Genomic DNA, 13615 nt, shown 5'->3' on the forward strand with positions numbered 1-13615 from the left:
CCAGCACACACACACACACACACACACACACACACACACACACACACACACACACACACACACACACACAGCGATCCCGGACCGGCGAGCACCGGGCCCGCTCCCTCCTGCCAGCACACACACACACAGAGCGATCCCAGCCCGGGGAGCACCGGGCCCGCTCCCTCCTGCCAGCACACAGACACACACACAGCGATCCCGGACCGGCGAGCACCGGGCCCGCTCCCTCCTGCCAGCACACACAGACACACACACAGCGATCCCGGACCGGCGAGCACCGGGCCCGCTCCGCCCGCCCGCCGGCCGCGCCCCGGCGCCGCCCCGCGCCCGCCGCCCCGCGCTGCCCCGGAAGCGCTCCCGCCGCCGCTCGCGGGAACATGGCCGAGTCGCCGGAGGAGGTGGCGGTGCTGGTGCAGCGGGTCGTGAAGGACATCCGCAACGCCTTCCAGCGGAACCCACACATGTGAGTGCGGCCAGGGCCCGGCGGCGCGGACGGAGCGCTGCCGGCCCTGCGGCCCGTGCGCGTTCCGCGGCCGCCGGCGGGCGGGGTGCGGGTCCCGGCGGGGCCGGGGCCGGGGCCGGGCCCAAGGTCACGCCGTGAGCGGCCGCAGGGACCAGCCGGGTTTCCTCCGAGCGGGAGGGCCGGCTCCGGGCGGCTGCTGCTGCAGCTGTGTCTCGTTAGGGCAGGCGCCGTGTCCCTGTCCTCGGTGCTCTCCTGCCGCCGCCGCTTCTCCGGCACTCGCTCCGGGAGCCTGAGCCGCTGGACGCCGACCAGCGCTGGACACGGCGGCCCCGCCGATGAGCCGTGGAAAACAGCGAGGGCTCCGCAGTCAGGGATCGATGAGTGTATTTTCAAAGAGAAGCATCTGAGTGGCTTCTCTCGGAACCCGGTGTTCGGCAGTGTCGGGATGGGGCTGAGCCTTGCCGGCGGGTGGGCCAGCCCTGCCGAGCCCCGCTGGGTCGTGTCTGCCTGGAACACGGCTCTGGCGCTGCAGGGAACAAAGCTGAGGATTGAGGCCCCCTGAATTGCACCTTTGCACAACAGAGCGCTGTGGTGAATGACACCTTCAAATCCGTATCTCTTCGTAGAAGTGCCAGTGCTTTTCGTTGTTGTTGTTTTGAGGAAGACAGAATGACTATGAAAATGCAAACCACAGTGATTGCTATCTTGTGACAATCAGATTTATCCAGCAATCTGGGGGGAAGATGGTCTGTTTTATTCTTCAGTGTTGTTGACCAGCCTTGAGACCTTGTTTTAAGTGCCTCCCATACTTCTGTTTCCCAGAATATATTTCCCCAACCTTTAAGACACAAACTAGGGAAGTATCTTTCAACCTATATGCAAGCTCCATGTGGGTTATGGCAAATAAGGTAGCACATAATGAGTGATAACTTCCTAATTTAAGTGAGGTGTATTTGTGTCAGCTGGAAACTCTGTAATCTCTGAGGTGGTGGCCTATTAATCCGTTCCAGAAAGTTAAACAATTACGTAGGAAAATTTTATGACACCTAATTTACCCCTTTGCTTAACAAGAGAAAATTAGAGTAAATACCCTCATGTTTCTTTAAATGTAGTAAGCAATTTGGGTGGGCGGCCAGGTTTTAAAATGCAGCATATGGATGCTGGTTAAAAAAAGGCTGCGTTTTGCCTTGAAGCTTCTTTTTTAGGATGTGAAGCATAATGTGCTGCAAGCAGCCAATATTTATGAATGAAAGTTCTGATTTTTTCATAGTTCCCACTCCCCTGCCAGAATTCTTTATTGGTAGCAAACTTCGAGATGGTGCTTTTGAAGAATTTTCTGCTCTTGCAATTTTCTTTCATAGATGAAATCTCAGAGATGAAAGTAGGCTGTGAGAGTTGTGTGTGCTGAGACTGATGCACTGTGACGTGCTTCAAGTGAAAAAGCACAAGCCTGCTGCTAGTTTATCCCTCAAAGTCGGAAGAGTGACGGTCTTGCCTGCTAGATTTCTGAACTGGTTGAAATGGGACTCTGCAGGCCAGTGTAGGCTGTGCTGCCTCTGTGCCTCGGGAGCACCAGGCTGTAGCCATGCTGGCCAGGTCTTTTCTTGTGTCTGCATCATGTCTTCTGCTGCTGGCCTAACAGGTGGTATCCTGAATTCAACGTGTTACAGATCCAGGTTTGGATTATTTTACATGGTAGCTGCCTAGCTTCACTGAAAATAAGGAATCTGCTCTATGCATGATGTTCCTATTCACTTACTATACTTTTGTCCCCTACTTACCTCTTTTTCAGCATTTATTGACTCTTGTCAAGGGTGGCTTGTGCACCTACCCACTTAGCATTTGTCAGAATGAGTGTTCTATTTTGTTAGGTTCATAATTTCATAAATTTTAAAGTGGGATCAGCACTAAAGAGTATGTGAAAATAAAGTTTTAGACTAAATGTAACATATGCTTTTTTTCACTTTAAATGAAATATACAGCAGTACTGTGTTATTTTAAGATGAGCTTCTAACTCAATATACAAGTCAAAATTTTTTTTGCCTTTTCTCTTTAATAGCTTCATTTATTTTCAGTTGTATAACTGTGTCAGCATAATAGTTTTCAATTTTGTAAAGCTTCTTTTAAATTTACGGGAAAGTATTTTTACCCAATCTTCCAAGCATTGGTCTTGATAAAGTCACAAGTGTGAGGTATCCCACTGGAGCTGAATAGATCACCAACAGTGTGCACATCAGTGTATACTTTCTCTTTGAACTTTGCTGTTACTTTGCATATAAAGTGAAGCAGAAGCAGATGAGCTTGTCAGAAAAATGCATGAACTTGTTGGGCATAACTGGCAAGATGAACTCTTGAACTAGAAGATAGCCCAGAATTTGTGTAGAAAATCTGAGGGTACTACTTACATTCTGCCAAGAGAGGCTGGGTTATTTTAAAGATTATTTTCTAGAAGAGAAGTCAGAGAAGGTCCCTCTACATGGAGTACCTAAAGCTGAAGATCCATAATGGAACACTAAATGCTTTCTTCCCTAGCTGTACTATGGTTTTGTAACAGAGAGAACTTTTTTGTATTATCACAGCTTTAAAAGTTTAAAGCAAGTTGGCTAGGGTTTATTGAACAGCTGGATCAACAGACTAGGACTCTTGAAGCAGGTCCTGCAATGGCTTGTCAGTACTGTTCTGTCATTTTGCACATCTTCTCTGGTCTCAGCTCCAGTTGAAGAAGCTGTAACGGTGGAAGATTTCATGACAACTCACCTAAAACCTTCCACTGTTTCTGACTGTTTACACAGTGTGTTTCCGGAATATGAACTGATATGGTGTCCTGCAAATATAGAAATAATCTGTGAAATTTTTTGGAATGTGACTGTGCTGCCTGCTTTCAGGGAAATAAATATAAAAGCACTAAATAACTTCCAAACTTCAGGAGACAATATCAGGAAATTGGTAAATATTGGGAGAGAAATCAAACCTTACTTTAGGCTAGTGATACAAATACCAATGAAAAGCAGCCCTCAATTGGTGTCTCTTTCAGTATTCTGAGCATCTTGCACCTGTCCCTTGACCTAAATGCAGGCAGTGAGTTTGGGCAGTTTTGTCCTATAAACAGGCACTGGGTCCAAGGATGTTTTGCATGGTCAATCACTCAGTTTCACAAGCACAAATTCAGCAGTGTCTGCATGTGAGTCCTGCTGCATGGGCTTGCTTTGGGTGCATAACGGAGCAGACTCTTCAAGCATTCTTGAGTAGTGTCTCCTGGTAGGCTTGTGCTGTTGCTTGGTCCTTCTACAGATCTGAGGGACCTTCAGAAGGACAAATGCGTGGTGCCCTGAATAAATTGTTTTGTGAGATAGGTACTCCATCTCACATAAATCTGCATCCCTGATATTTGGCATTGTGAATTTTGTTGATTCTTAGGAACTGAATGCAGCATAATTCTGAACCATGTGAATCAACAAAAATGATGCCAGAGTGTTGGAGAAAAGGTTGTTACCAGATGACAAATCCTGGTTTGCATCTTTGCAAAAACTGAGATACCAGCTAAAGCATTTTTTTGTATTGAACTATGTCTTAGTGCATTTCAGTATGCTGTGGATTTAGTTCTCTGGCGATTTGGGCTACACCTATGAGAGTGCGTTCTGAAGTGTTTCAGGCTGACTTGTCAGCTTTGTGCAAACGGTGCCTGTCTTCATTTTGGCGTGTTCAAAGCAGTGTTGTGAAACTTAGCTCACCCAAGTCGGACTTCTTGTATTTGGTAGTAAGTAAAGGTGTGGATGTTTATTTTGTGGGTTTTTTTCTCTCCTTGCTGTTTACCTTTGGTATACTGTTTGTAAGTTACAGCTTATAAGTTCTTGTGGTAATTCGCAGAGTTGATTAGCCAAGCAGTGTCTGCATCTTTGTTGCTTTTGGAGACTTTCATGTCCCTGTATGCAAGGCCAGGCAAAGTTTGGCCAGGGACTGGCTTTAGCATTCATAAAAGAAAGACCCAGCAATATGTCCAAACTTCAGGCTATTAAGATACTGTGTTGAAAGAAACTGACTGGAATGTAATTTTAGATTTAATCTTGCTTCTTCAAGCTTTTGTTATGTGAAGCAGCACAGATAAGGGTCTTGATTTGATACCCATTTCTTGCTTTTAGTGGGGTGGGGGAGTGCTTTTTTCTTCCTGTTCTCAGCTGACCAGGGAAGCTAAAGGGACCCGAGTGTGTGTTTGGAGACAGAGCCATGTAATTTGCAAGTGTTTTACCTTGAGTTCACCTTACCTATGTCTTCTGCGGCTTATGATATATGTTGTGATATATGGAAGATCAAACATACTTTCTGAATAAGCCAATGTGTTCTTGAACAAGCACACTGTGCCACTTTTGATTACCTCAATAATAGTCCAGTCAGGACACAGAACTAAATCAGCATGCTCAGAGTACCCAGTAATAAATTTTGTATGAGATAATTGAGTTAAGGTTGAGGAGCTAACTAACACTCAAGTGTATGTGTAAATCTTGTTTTAAGAAGACTTAAGATGGAGAATTTTTTTTCTGAGATCACAAGAAATCTTTTTTGTCCTGTGTGAGATCTGAGGATTTCCCTCTTTAGCAACATTTTTTTTCCATTGAATGGGAGCTGGTGGAGAAATGCTGCATAGTGGAAAGTATAAAATAATGTTGCTTTCTGTCCGAACAAGTGTTAATCCTTGATGAACTGTGTTTATTTTTAAGAAACTGCTGAAGCTGTTCTTCAGCATGCTAGAAAAGCCTTACGAAAAAGGAAAATAAGGTATAACCCATTGAAACCCATAAACAGCTGAGTCTTTTCTGCTTTGTTTGCTGGTACAAGTGATTGTGTTTGTCACTGTTGTTTTAAAGGCTTAAGTTTCTCATATAGTTATTGTCTCATTAGACTGGCCGCTGCCTCTCAAATCTTCCTCCTGTTGGTCATGCTGCCTTGCATAGGACAATGAAAAATGGGACATGTGGCAGTGAATGTATTTTTCTGTGTGATCTTTAGTTTCAAAGCACCTGGTCATGCTGCTGCAGGGCGCACCTGGGTAGTTTTTTTGGTCAGTCAGGTGCATGTACTAGTTAGCACGTTCTGTTTCTCTTGCCAGAGCAGTTGTTACAGCTCTGTCACATATTTGTTACAAGACGTGGGGTGCTTGTGTTGATTCAGCAGAGTTAAACTGCTTGGATGATAGTCTAAATACAGAAAAAATGTGACCTTCTTAATTTATGATCTTTGTGAAAATTGAACAGAACTTATTTCAGCTTACAGATTTCAGCAAAGATGAGGAAAAAAGGTGATGGAATGTTTGGTTGGGAAGCATTGCCAGCATGCTCTATTGAGAAAAATAATTGTCACTTACTGGGAGGAAGCTTAATTATATATTTTTTTCTGTTTTTTAAGAGATGAAATTGGATTAATACCCTGTCCTGAAGCCAGATACAACCGAAGCCCTATTGTCCTAGTGGAAAACAAGCTTGGTGTGGAGAGCTGGTGTGTGAAGTTTCTTTTGCCATATGTCCACAATAAACTTCTTCTCTACAGACAGAGAAAACAGTGGCTGAACAAGGATGGTAAGTTCTGAGCTGGGGAAGAGCATATTATGTGATCTTTAGTTCACACTTTTTATTTATTGTAAAATCATTTAGTTTGGAAAAGAGCTTTAAGATCAGAGACTGGCCATAAACCTGACTCTGCCAAGTCCGGCACTAAACCACATTCCTAACTGCTGTGTTTACATATTTTCCAAAATACCTCTGGGGATGGTGACTCTACCACTTCCTGGGCAGCCTGTTTCAATTTTGACAACACTTTCAGTGAGGAAATTTTTCCTCATATCCAACCTATGCAGCCTGGGACCATTTTCTCTCATCCTATTGTTTGTTAGCTGTGAAAAGAGACTGACACTCACCTGGGTGGAATCTCCTTTGATGTCCTTTTGGAGAACAGTTAAGGTTTCCCCAAGCCCCCTTTCCTCTGGGCTAAACACCTCTGGCTACCCCAGCTCCTCTTTATAATGCTTGTGCTCCAGTTGCCCTTCTCTGGGCTCACTCCAGCACCTTGATGTCTCAGTGAGTGCATCGTGATGGTCACTAATGTGATCCTGCTGGCCATACTGTTGTGATCCAAGCCAGGATGCCTTTGGCCTTCTTGACCACCTGGGGACACTGCTGCCTCATATTCAGCTGGTTCTGGCCAGCACCCTGGGTCCTTTTCCACTAAACATCTTTTCCCCAAGCCTGTGGTGTGGCATTGTGGCGTTGTGACCTAGGGGCTGGGTCACAGAACCTCATACCAGTGGCCTCAGTTCATTGATCCAGCTTGTCCAGATCCCCCTGCAGAGCCTTCCTGCCCTCAAGCAGATCACTCCCACCACAATGGTGTAATCTCGAAACTTACTGAGGGTGCACTCAATGCACCTGTCTGGTTCATTTACCCTTCCTAATGCCAGTTTAACCTGTTCTGGAAGAAATGAGGATTACTGAGGAGAGCAGGCTTTGGATTGTGCATCTTAACTTAAACAAGTTTAGGGTCATTTGAAAATAAAATTTCTTTCTCTCTTGCCCAAACTGGAAAGGTTAGAGACAGACAGCTTACTTCAGTGAGTTATTTGAGGAAGTGATGTTAGTTGATACAGAAGGAACTTTCTCCTGTTTTCCTGAGTCAAAAGGAAAGTGTGGTGATGTATATATGTACTGTAAGAAATTAATGCACTATTTTTCTGATGTCGAAGTACCAGAAATCATTAGACCCTACAGTTTGGTAAAGTTTTATTTCGTATTCATCTCTTTGTTTTGGTTTGGTTTTTTGCTTAACTTGCATGAAAAATTACTTTGTATGTGTTCTTTAAAAAGATTCAAAATAAAGAATTATGAACAGGTGTGACATACAAAGTATTTGACTCCTTATAAGGTGTCCTGTTCAGAGTAAGAATGAAAAAGAATAACTAGTTTATGGAACAAGTTTTTTGTTTATTGTTACAGTATCTTTTAAGCAGCAGTTGGAATAAAGAATGTTCTTTTGCTGGGCTTCTCAGTGTCTTATTTCGGTATTGTTTTTTTTTTTTCCTTTTAGAGACTTCTTTCTAGTATCTTTTACTATGGTATTCTGCTGTAGTATTTTTCACATCCCTCAGAAAGAGAGATATCTGTTCTTTTGAAGAGCACCCTGGGACCACTCATAGAGTTCAGATCTTTAGTATCTCAGTAGCAACTGGGTTTCAGTTCTGGACTGTTACCATGTTTAATTTTTTTCTGTTTATGTGTAACTAACCTGTCCGTAAAGCACTGACTGTCCATTTTGCTTCGCAATGTGTGGGATTGATTGTCTTCCCCTCCTGAGGCATACTAAACAGCCACCATTCATTTGGTTGTGTTGATTGCAGCTATAGCAAAGCCAATCTCCCTGGTTGCTTTATGAAATAGTGAGTTAAAGAATAGTTTTTAAATAGTGGTGCAAACTCTAGAACCTAGTCTTAACTAACGTTGTATTACTTGGTGTTACTGTTAGGTAAGTTTTGAGGGAAGGTCTGTGTAGATCAAGAGATGAAGTATTTTCTCCTTTGATATTTAATTTTCTTTAGTATTTTATTGCTATAGTCTGTTTCACATTGAGTGGAGGAAGATAGCTGTGCAGTGATGCTCATTAAAGTGTAGTGTATGGCACAGTCAGGTCGTGTTGGTCAGGTCTGTAGATGTGCACATGAACTTCTTTTGCCTTTGGAGGTGATATGGAGGAAGAAGATTGAAGTGACTAGTGGATCTTGCAGTGGGAGCATTCTTAAGGCGCAGAGTCTTGCCTGCTTTTGTCTGCCTGATGGTGGGGTCTAGATTTGTTAAACACACTTTGATTCCTTATTACAAGCATACAGATGTATAATGCAAGTATTTTGGAAAGTATAATAAAATGGCAGGCAAGACAGATCATGACAGGGAAGAACCCATTCTCCTGGCAACATACAGTCTTCCAGTGCTAGCTGTACACCTTGGGTGTTGTTAGAGTAATAGTGCACTGGCTTGATCCTTAGAATTAATTACCCTTTAAAAGAGTAGCTTAAACAACTTGAAATGTTTTTGTGCGTTGCTGGGTATGACTGACCCATTGATTTTGTTTTATTTTTGTCTAACAGATTTTTTGTGTGTATTTGTGTCTTTCTGTTTCCCACACTCCTGCAAGAAGGTTGATGTCATGTCATTCTGTGATTATTTATGAAAAATATTTTGTGGACTTAATAAATTTTATATTGTCCTTTATTTTTTACATAATTTATTTTCTTTAATGTTTTTTTCTCATTATAGACATATCTAAAATACTCTCTTCCTAGGGTATGTGTATTGCTAACATAAGTAACTTCCATTTCTTCTTGGTCTTTGTGGTTTATGTTTGGACCTATTAAGACCAGGATAACTTTTTGATAACTGCCACCAACCTGCTACTGATTTAGTTCTGATAGAAACTGGTGATTTTGGCATCATTCCACATTTGAAATTTGTGATGCAGACAATTACAAAATTCAATAAACAGAGCTTTAATAAAGGGAATATGATTGATGTTGACAGACACATAGCTAAATAGAAACTGTAGCATTTAAAGAGTTGAACCCACTAGCACAGACAATCTTAGCAACACTAGTGGTTCTCATTGCAGTGCTTTTGGAGGTCTGAGGGAGGAGTTTGTGATGTGTATTGTTATTATGCTGCAGATCTTCAGCAGGGAGACTTCATTTTGGTCTCAAGTGTTACTATAAAGTCTAACCATTAAAATTTACACACAGAGAGAGCTTCTTGTTTGAAGCCAAACTACAGACATTGAGATCTGTGTCACATTTTCGGGTGTCTGAAGCCAGCTGATAGCCATTACCTGTGTGCTAGCACCCTGCTCCAGTCACAGCAGTGCAGGTGCTTTTTTGTCATGCCTGTGGTCACACCTGCCAATGCCACAGAGATGCTGTGCAGGCCTCTGAGTCCCTCACAGGTGAAACCTTGCAGAGCCCTTCCTCTCGAAATGCAGCTCAGAAAACTCTTCTCAGTGAATAGTGCAGTAGCATGGATTTTAGGCTAGTGCCTGCAACTTGTTTGGCTTTCTTTTGAAAATGAAACTCCATTCTGTTTTGTCTCTTTATTTACAAAAGTCAGTTTCAGATCTGTGAGAAGAGGTGATCTGCAGCATTTTCATGTCTTGTGAGGTTTTCTGTAACCACTGTAGAACATAGCCAGGTCCTTCATTTTAAAACCCTGTTTGTAAGGGAGTTTAGTATGTTTTACTATAATTGAGTTTCACATTTGATAAAAGGTTTGAGCAGGAACTGAACTGCTGTGATGGAGAGAATGAGGGCAGAAGTCTTTCCCAGTTTGGCTTGTCTCTAAGGTGTCATAAGCATGTATACTCTGTCAATAGATTTTACGGTTTTCTCTTAAGGATTCTCAAGGATTTGACTCCAGATTGCTTTTGTAGACGAAAGAGCATGCTTGGAATTTGGCAGAGTAGCTGTTTTCTTTTGCAACTGTAAAGAGAGAGATTTGTCTATTACTGCTTCAGAACTCAATTATGTATTCTGTTGAAGGTTTTTAATAATCGGTGATTGCAGATGTGGTCTCTACTCACCTCTTCTGTTTTGTTTGAGTCACTGTAAGCCATTTAAAATAGAACAGAGGAGAACAACAGGATGTTAATTTAAGTGTCTGCCTTCAGATATGGTATCTGATATTTTTCCTGATAGGATCCTGGAAGAATGAAGTGCTTTATAGTCATTCATTGATAGGTTAGTGACACAGATGTTTAATTTAATTATAGTTTCTTCTGGATACCTGGAATCCAGAATCATGACTGCTCCTCCTGCTTATTATTTGAGTTTAGAAATCTAAATTTTACAATATGTTTTTATCCTTTCTCCAGTATTTTTTTTGCATGCATTTATGAATACTTGCTATTTATGTTATGTCAAGATGGTTTTCTTAAATTGCTACAAACTACTTCCAGAATATCTAAAAAACTGCATACAGCCATATTTAAAGGTGAGCTAAAATTGTATTGTTTCATTTTTCCTTTTGCAGTTGGGGAGACTTTAATATGCAAAAGGACATTCAGTGTAAGCACCTATAATGCAGTAGTTTGCCTGAAACATATCTGGTAGAAAATAATTTAAAATTATAAATAAAAGATGTTGGGTTTTGTTACTGGCACGGGGGAATAGTTGGCAACTACTATCATTGTGTGCCAGATGTCATAAGACTGCCTGTTAAAAAGTGGCTCAGAAGTTAATGAATTGTGCTATTTTTCTGTTGAAAAGTGGCTTAGAGGTTACTAATTATGTCATTTCACATCTCTGGATGAGAATCCACGCTTCACGAATCTGTTACATCAAAGAACAGTGACATGAAAGAACTTGGAGATTACTTGGAAATCTCTATTACATCAAGATTTCCCTTTTTTCTTCATCTTTCCTTTGATAATGTTTGGGGTGCAGTGAACCTCTGTAATGGGAAAGTGGACAAAATGCCAACAAATTCTGTTTAAGTTGGACATGATTGGATGTGTTACAGACCTTTGATATTGCCGGAATGGTCATACTAACTGGAAATCATGACTAAAGCTGTATTCTTCTAAGTAGACTTTTAAAATCGTTTCTGAGAAGTATTCAGAAAACTGAAGTAGGCTATAATAAACTTTTTCTTGATGTGCATATAACATATACAGAGGTAGTATTTAATAATTACTAAATCATTTATTGTAGGTAAAATGGAAAATGTGCATGAAACAATCACAGTTCACAATTTTAACTATACTTCCTTTTAAGAATGATGTTTTGGTATATGTTCCAAACTAATTTTTGAATGTAAAGTTTAAACAGTAGCCACAAAACAGTTAGCAGATGTTTAATTTTATGTATGTTTGATTTTGTGTATGTGAGTAATCCTGGTTATTTGAATTGGGATAATCAGCAGCATAAAATTAAATGGGTGTTGAATACTTTTCTGGTTCAGGAATTGGGTAAAACAAGGAATAATATTTGTACATTCAGGCAGCAAGTAAGGAAGAAGCTTTGCACATATGAGAAATATTTATTCCTTGGCAGCAAAGAGGGGTTTAACAAAAACTTGTGAAAATAGAAAGTTAAGTTTGTTCCTTTTGTGAAAACAGAAAGTTAAATTCGTTCCTTGAGACACTTTTCAAAACATTAGTTTAGCGCAAAGTCAACAGTACACTAAAGAATTCCACACCACACCCGCCCCCCCCCCATCAACCCTTGCCTTATATGGTGGATTAGCATGCTCCTCATAAGGAAGAACATAATGGAAAACACAATTTCTTTGTTGGACATAAATGATCAATTAGACACACAGTAAGGTACGAAGGTATTTCACTTTTAGGTCTATTAAAATATTCACTCTTGTTTCAAAGATACATGAAGCCGTGTCCTTTTCATTTTAAATGAATTTGTCCTGTTACTGTTGAATTTCCTAACATTTAATTTTGCAGTCGTATTAACTGCACTAACTAGAGATCTGTTTCCATGAGATACCATCATTTTATTTTTCCTTCAAATAATTAAGTACCTCTTGTTTGCTGGAAATCACCTGAAGTACCGTCTAATTAGTATGTTAAATGCAGGGCGATTAGGAGAGAATGTAGCCAAATTTAATTGAGAGTAAAAGCTTGGATAGTCACATTCAGTTTTTATGACATAGTTAAAAATAAGTGTAGTACATAAATAATACAGTATACAGTGCTTAATGCAGGGATGCAAGCAAATGTTTTGGGTTTTGCTTTGGGTTTTTTATTGGATTAGTCTTAAAACTTCAGTCTGAAGCCCTTTGCAATATTTTTAAAGTGTTTTCTGTACAGTTTAATAGGGAGCACTTTTATAATCCTCATTCATAACTGTGCAGTTTCATTTTTTAGCCCCAGGTTTTTTATAGTGTGTGTATTTTTTGTAACAGTATGGTATAGGCAACCATATGCAGCTCAGATTTGTTCTAAAATAGTAGGGTATAATTTTACTTCTCCATAGTATTTAGAAGTCTTCAGATTTTCTTTGAAGAATTCTCTGCTTCTCATATATAGTGAGAAAAATCACTGAATCACAGAAGATTTTATATAATGATTTTTCTTTGCTGAGGGCTACTCTGTTCATTATTTTAAATAATAAAAAGTTCATTATTTTAAATAATGAGGATATGGCAGATCTTGCTCCCTCTTAAATTAAGCTATCATTTCTTCTGGAATGGGAGCAGTATTTTACAGGGGTACAGCAGCCCATAGGAGAGAGACTTTGAGGAGAGGGAGTAAGGGACTGCAGAGAGATGAGTGCTCTGTGCAAATCACTACTAATCTTGATGTCTCTTGTTCCATCATTTTAGAGCTGATAGATATCACGTGTACCCTGCTACTGCTGAACCCTGACTTCACCACTGCTTGGAATGTAAGGTATGTTGTGCTCAGAAAATGCCATCAAAAGATCTTATATGAGTGAACTGAAAGGTTTGCTTTATGTAGTTGTTAGTGATGAAGCAAGAACTTGTCAGCTGAGAAGTGCTGAAGGAATGTTAAAAATCTCTTTTTTCCTGTATGTTGCAGATAGTTTGAGTCTGCTGTTTTTTGGTTTCTGTTGAGTTGGTTGGTTTGAGTTTTTTGTTGTTGTTTTCGGTTGTGGGGTGTTCTTTTAATCGCAGGCTGAAGATTACAGTGCTGCATATGAAGGCACGTTTGCACCATGTTTTCAGGGTGTATAAGTCCTACAGAACTACCATTCCTCTTTCCTCCTGCAGTTAATGAGGGTAGTGCTCTACTGATGTCTGCTGTGTGTATTCACTGTTCTCATTTTTACCTGTCTTTGAGTTCTTTTGAGATTCCAGCCGGGTTTGCTGCCACTACCAGTGCAGGCTATCAAAGTTCAGTGGACACACTGCAAGAGAGGGGGAGAAGGTGTCTACCCTTTATTTCTAACACATTTCCCCCCTCCCCTCTCCTTTCTTGTACCTGTTGGGTTTAGTATAGCTTCATCATTGGTCAAGCTTCAGAACTTGTCCAGTAGTCAATGGAGGAGGAGCAGGAATTTACCACCCTGCTCTTCAGGGGGTGCAGAAACAACAATTCCTTACAACTTTGTAATCTTACAACTATTCTGTAAATTTCAGAGTTGGAGGAATATTCTCT

At 40.9% G+C, this 13615-nt stretch overlaps 1 protein-coding gene across 2 annotated transcripts in view; it reads left to right on the forward strand.

Annotated features, from left to right (window-relative positions):
• Positions 1–343: 343 nt before the first annotated feature.
• The window catches only part of PTAR1 (protein prenyltransferase alpha subunit repeat containing 1), a 36001-nt gene continuing 22729 nt past the window's right edge, over positions 344–13615 (forward strand). For both annotated transcript variants that reach the window (XM_056513978.1, XM_056513979.1), the window contains exons 1-3: positions 344–463; positions 5864–6033; positions 12820–12886. In XM_056513978.1, the coding sequence (XP_056369953.1) occupies positions 378–463; positions 5864–6033; positions 12820–12886 (323 nt within the window). In that variant the 5' untranslated portion in view covers positions 344–377. The remainder of the gene's footprint in view (positions 464–5863; positions 6034–12819; positions 12887–13615) is intronic.

The sequence above is a fragment of the Oenanthe melanoleuca genome, chromosome Z (assembly GCF_029582105.1).
Source record: "Oenanthe melanoleuca isolate GR-GAL-2019-014 chromosome Z, OMel1.0, whole genome shotgun sequence".
Lineage (NCBI taxonomy): Eukaryota > Metazoa > Chordata > Aves > Passeriformes > Muscicapidae > Oenanthe > Oenanthe melanoleuca.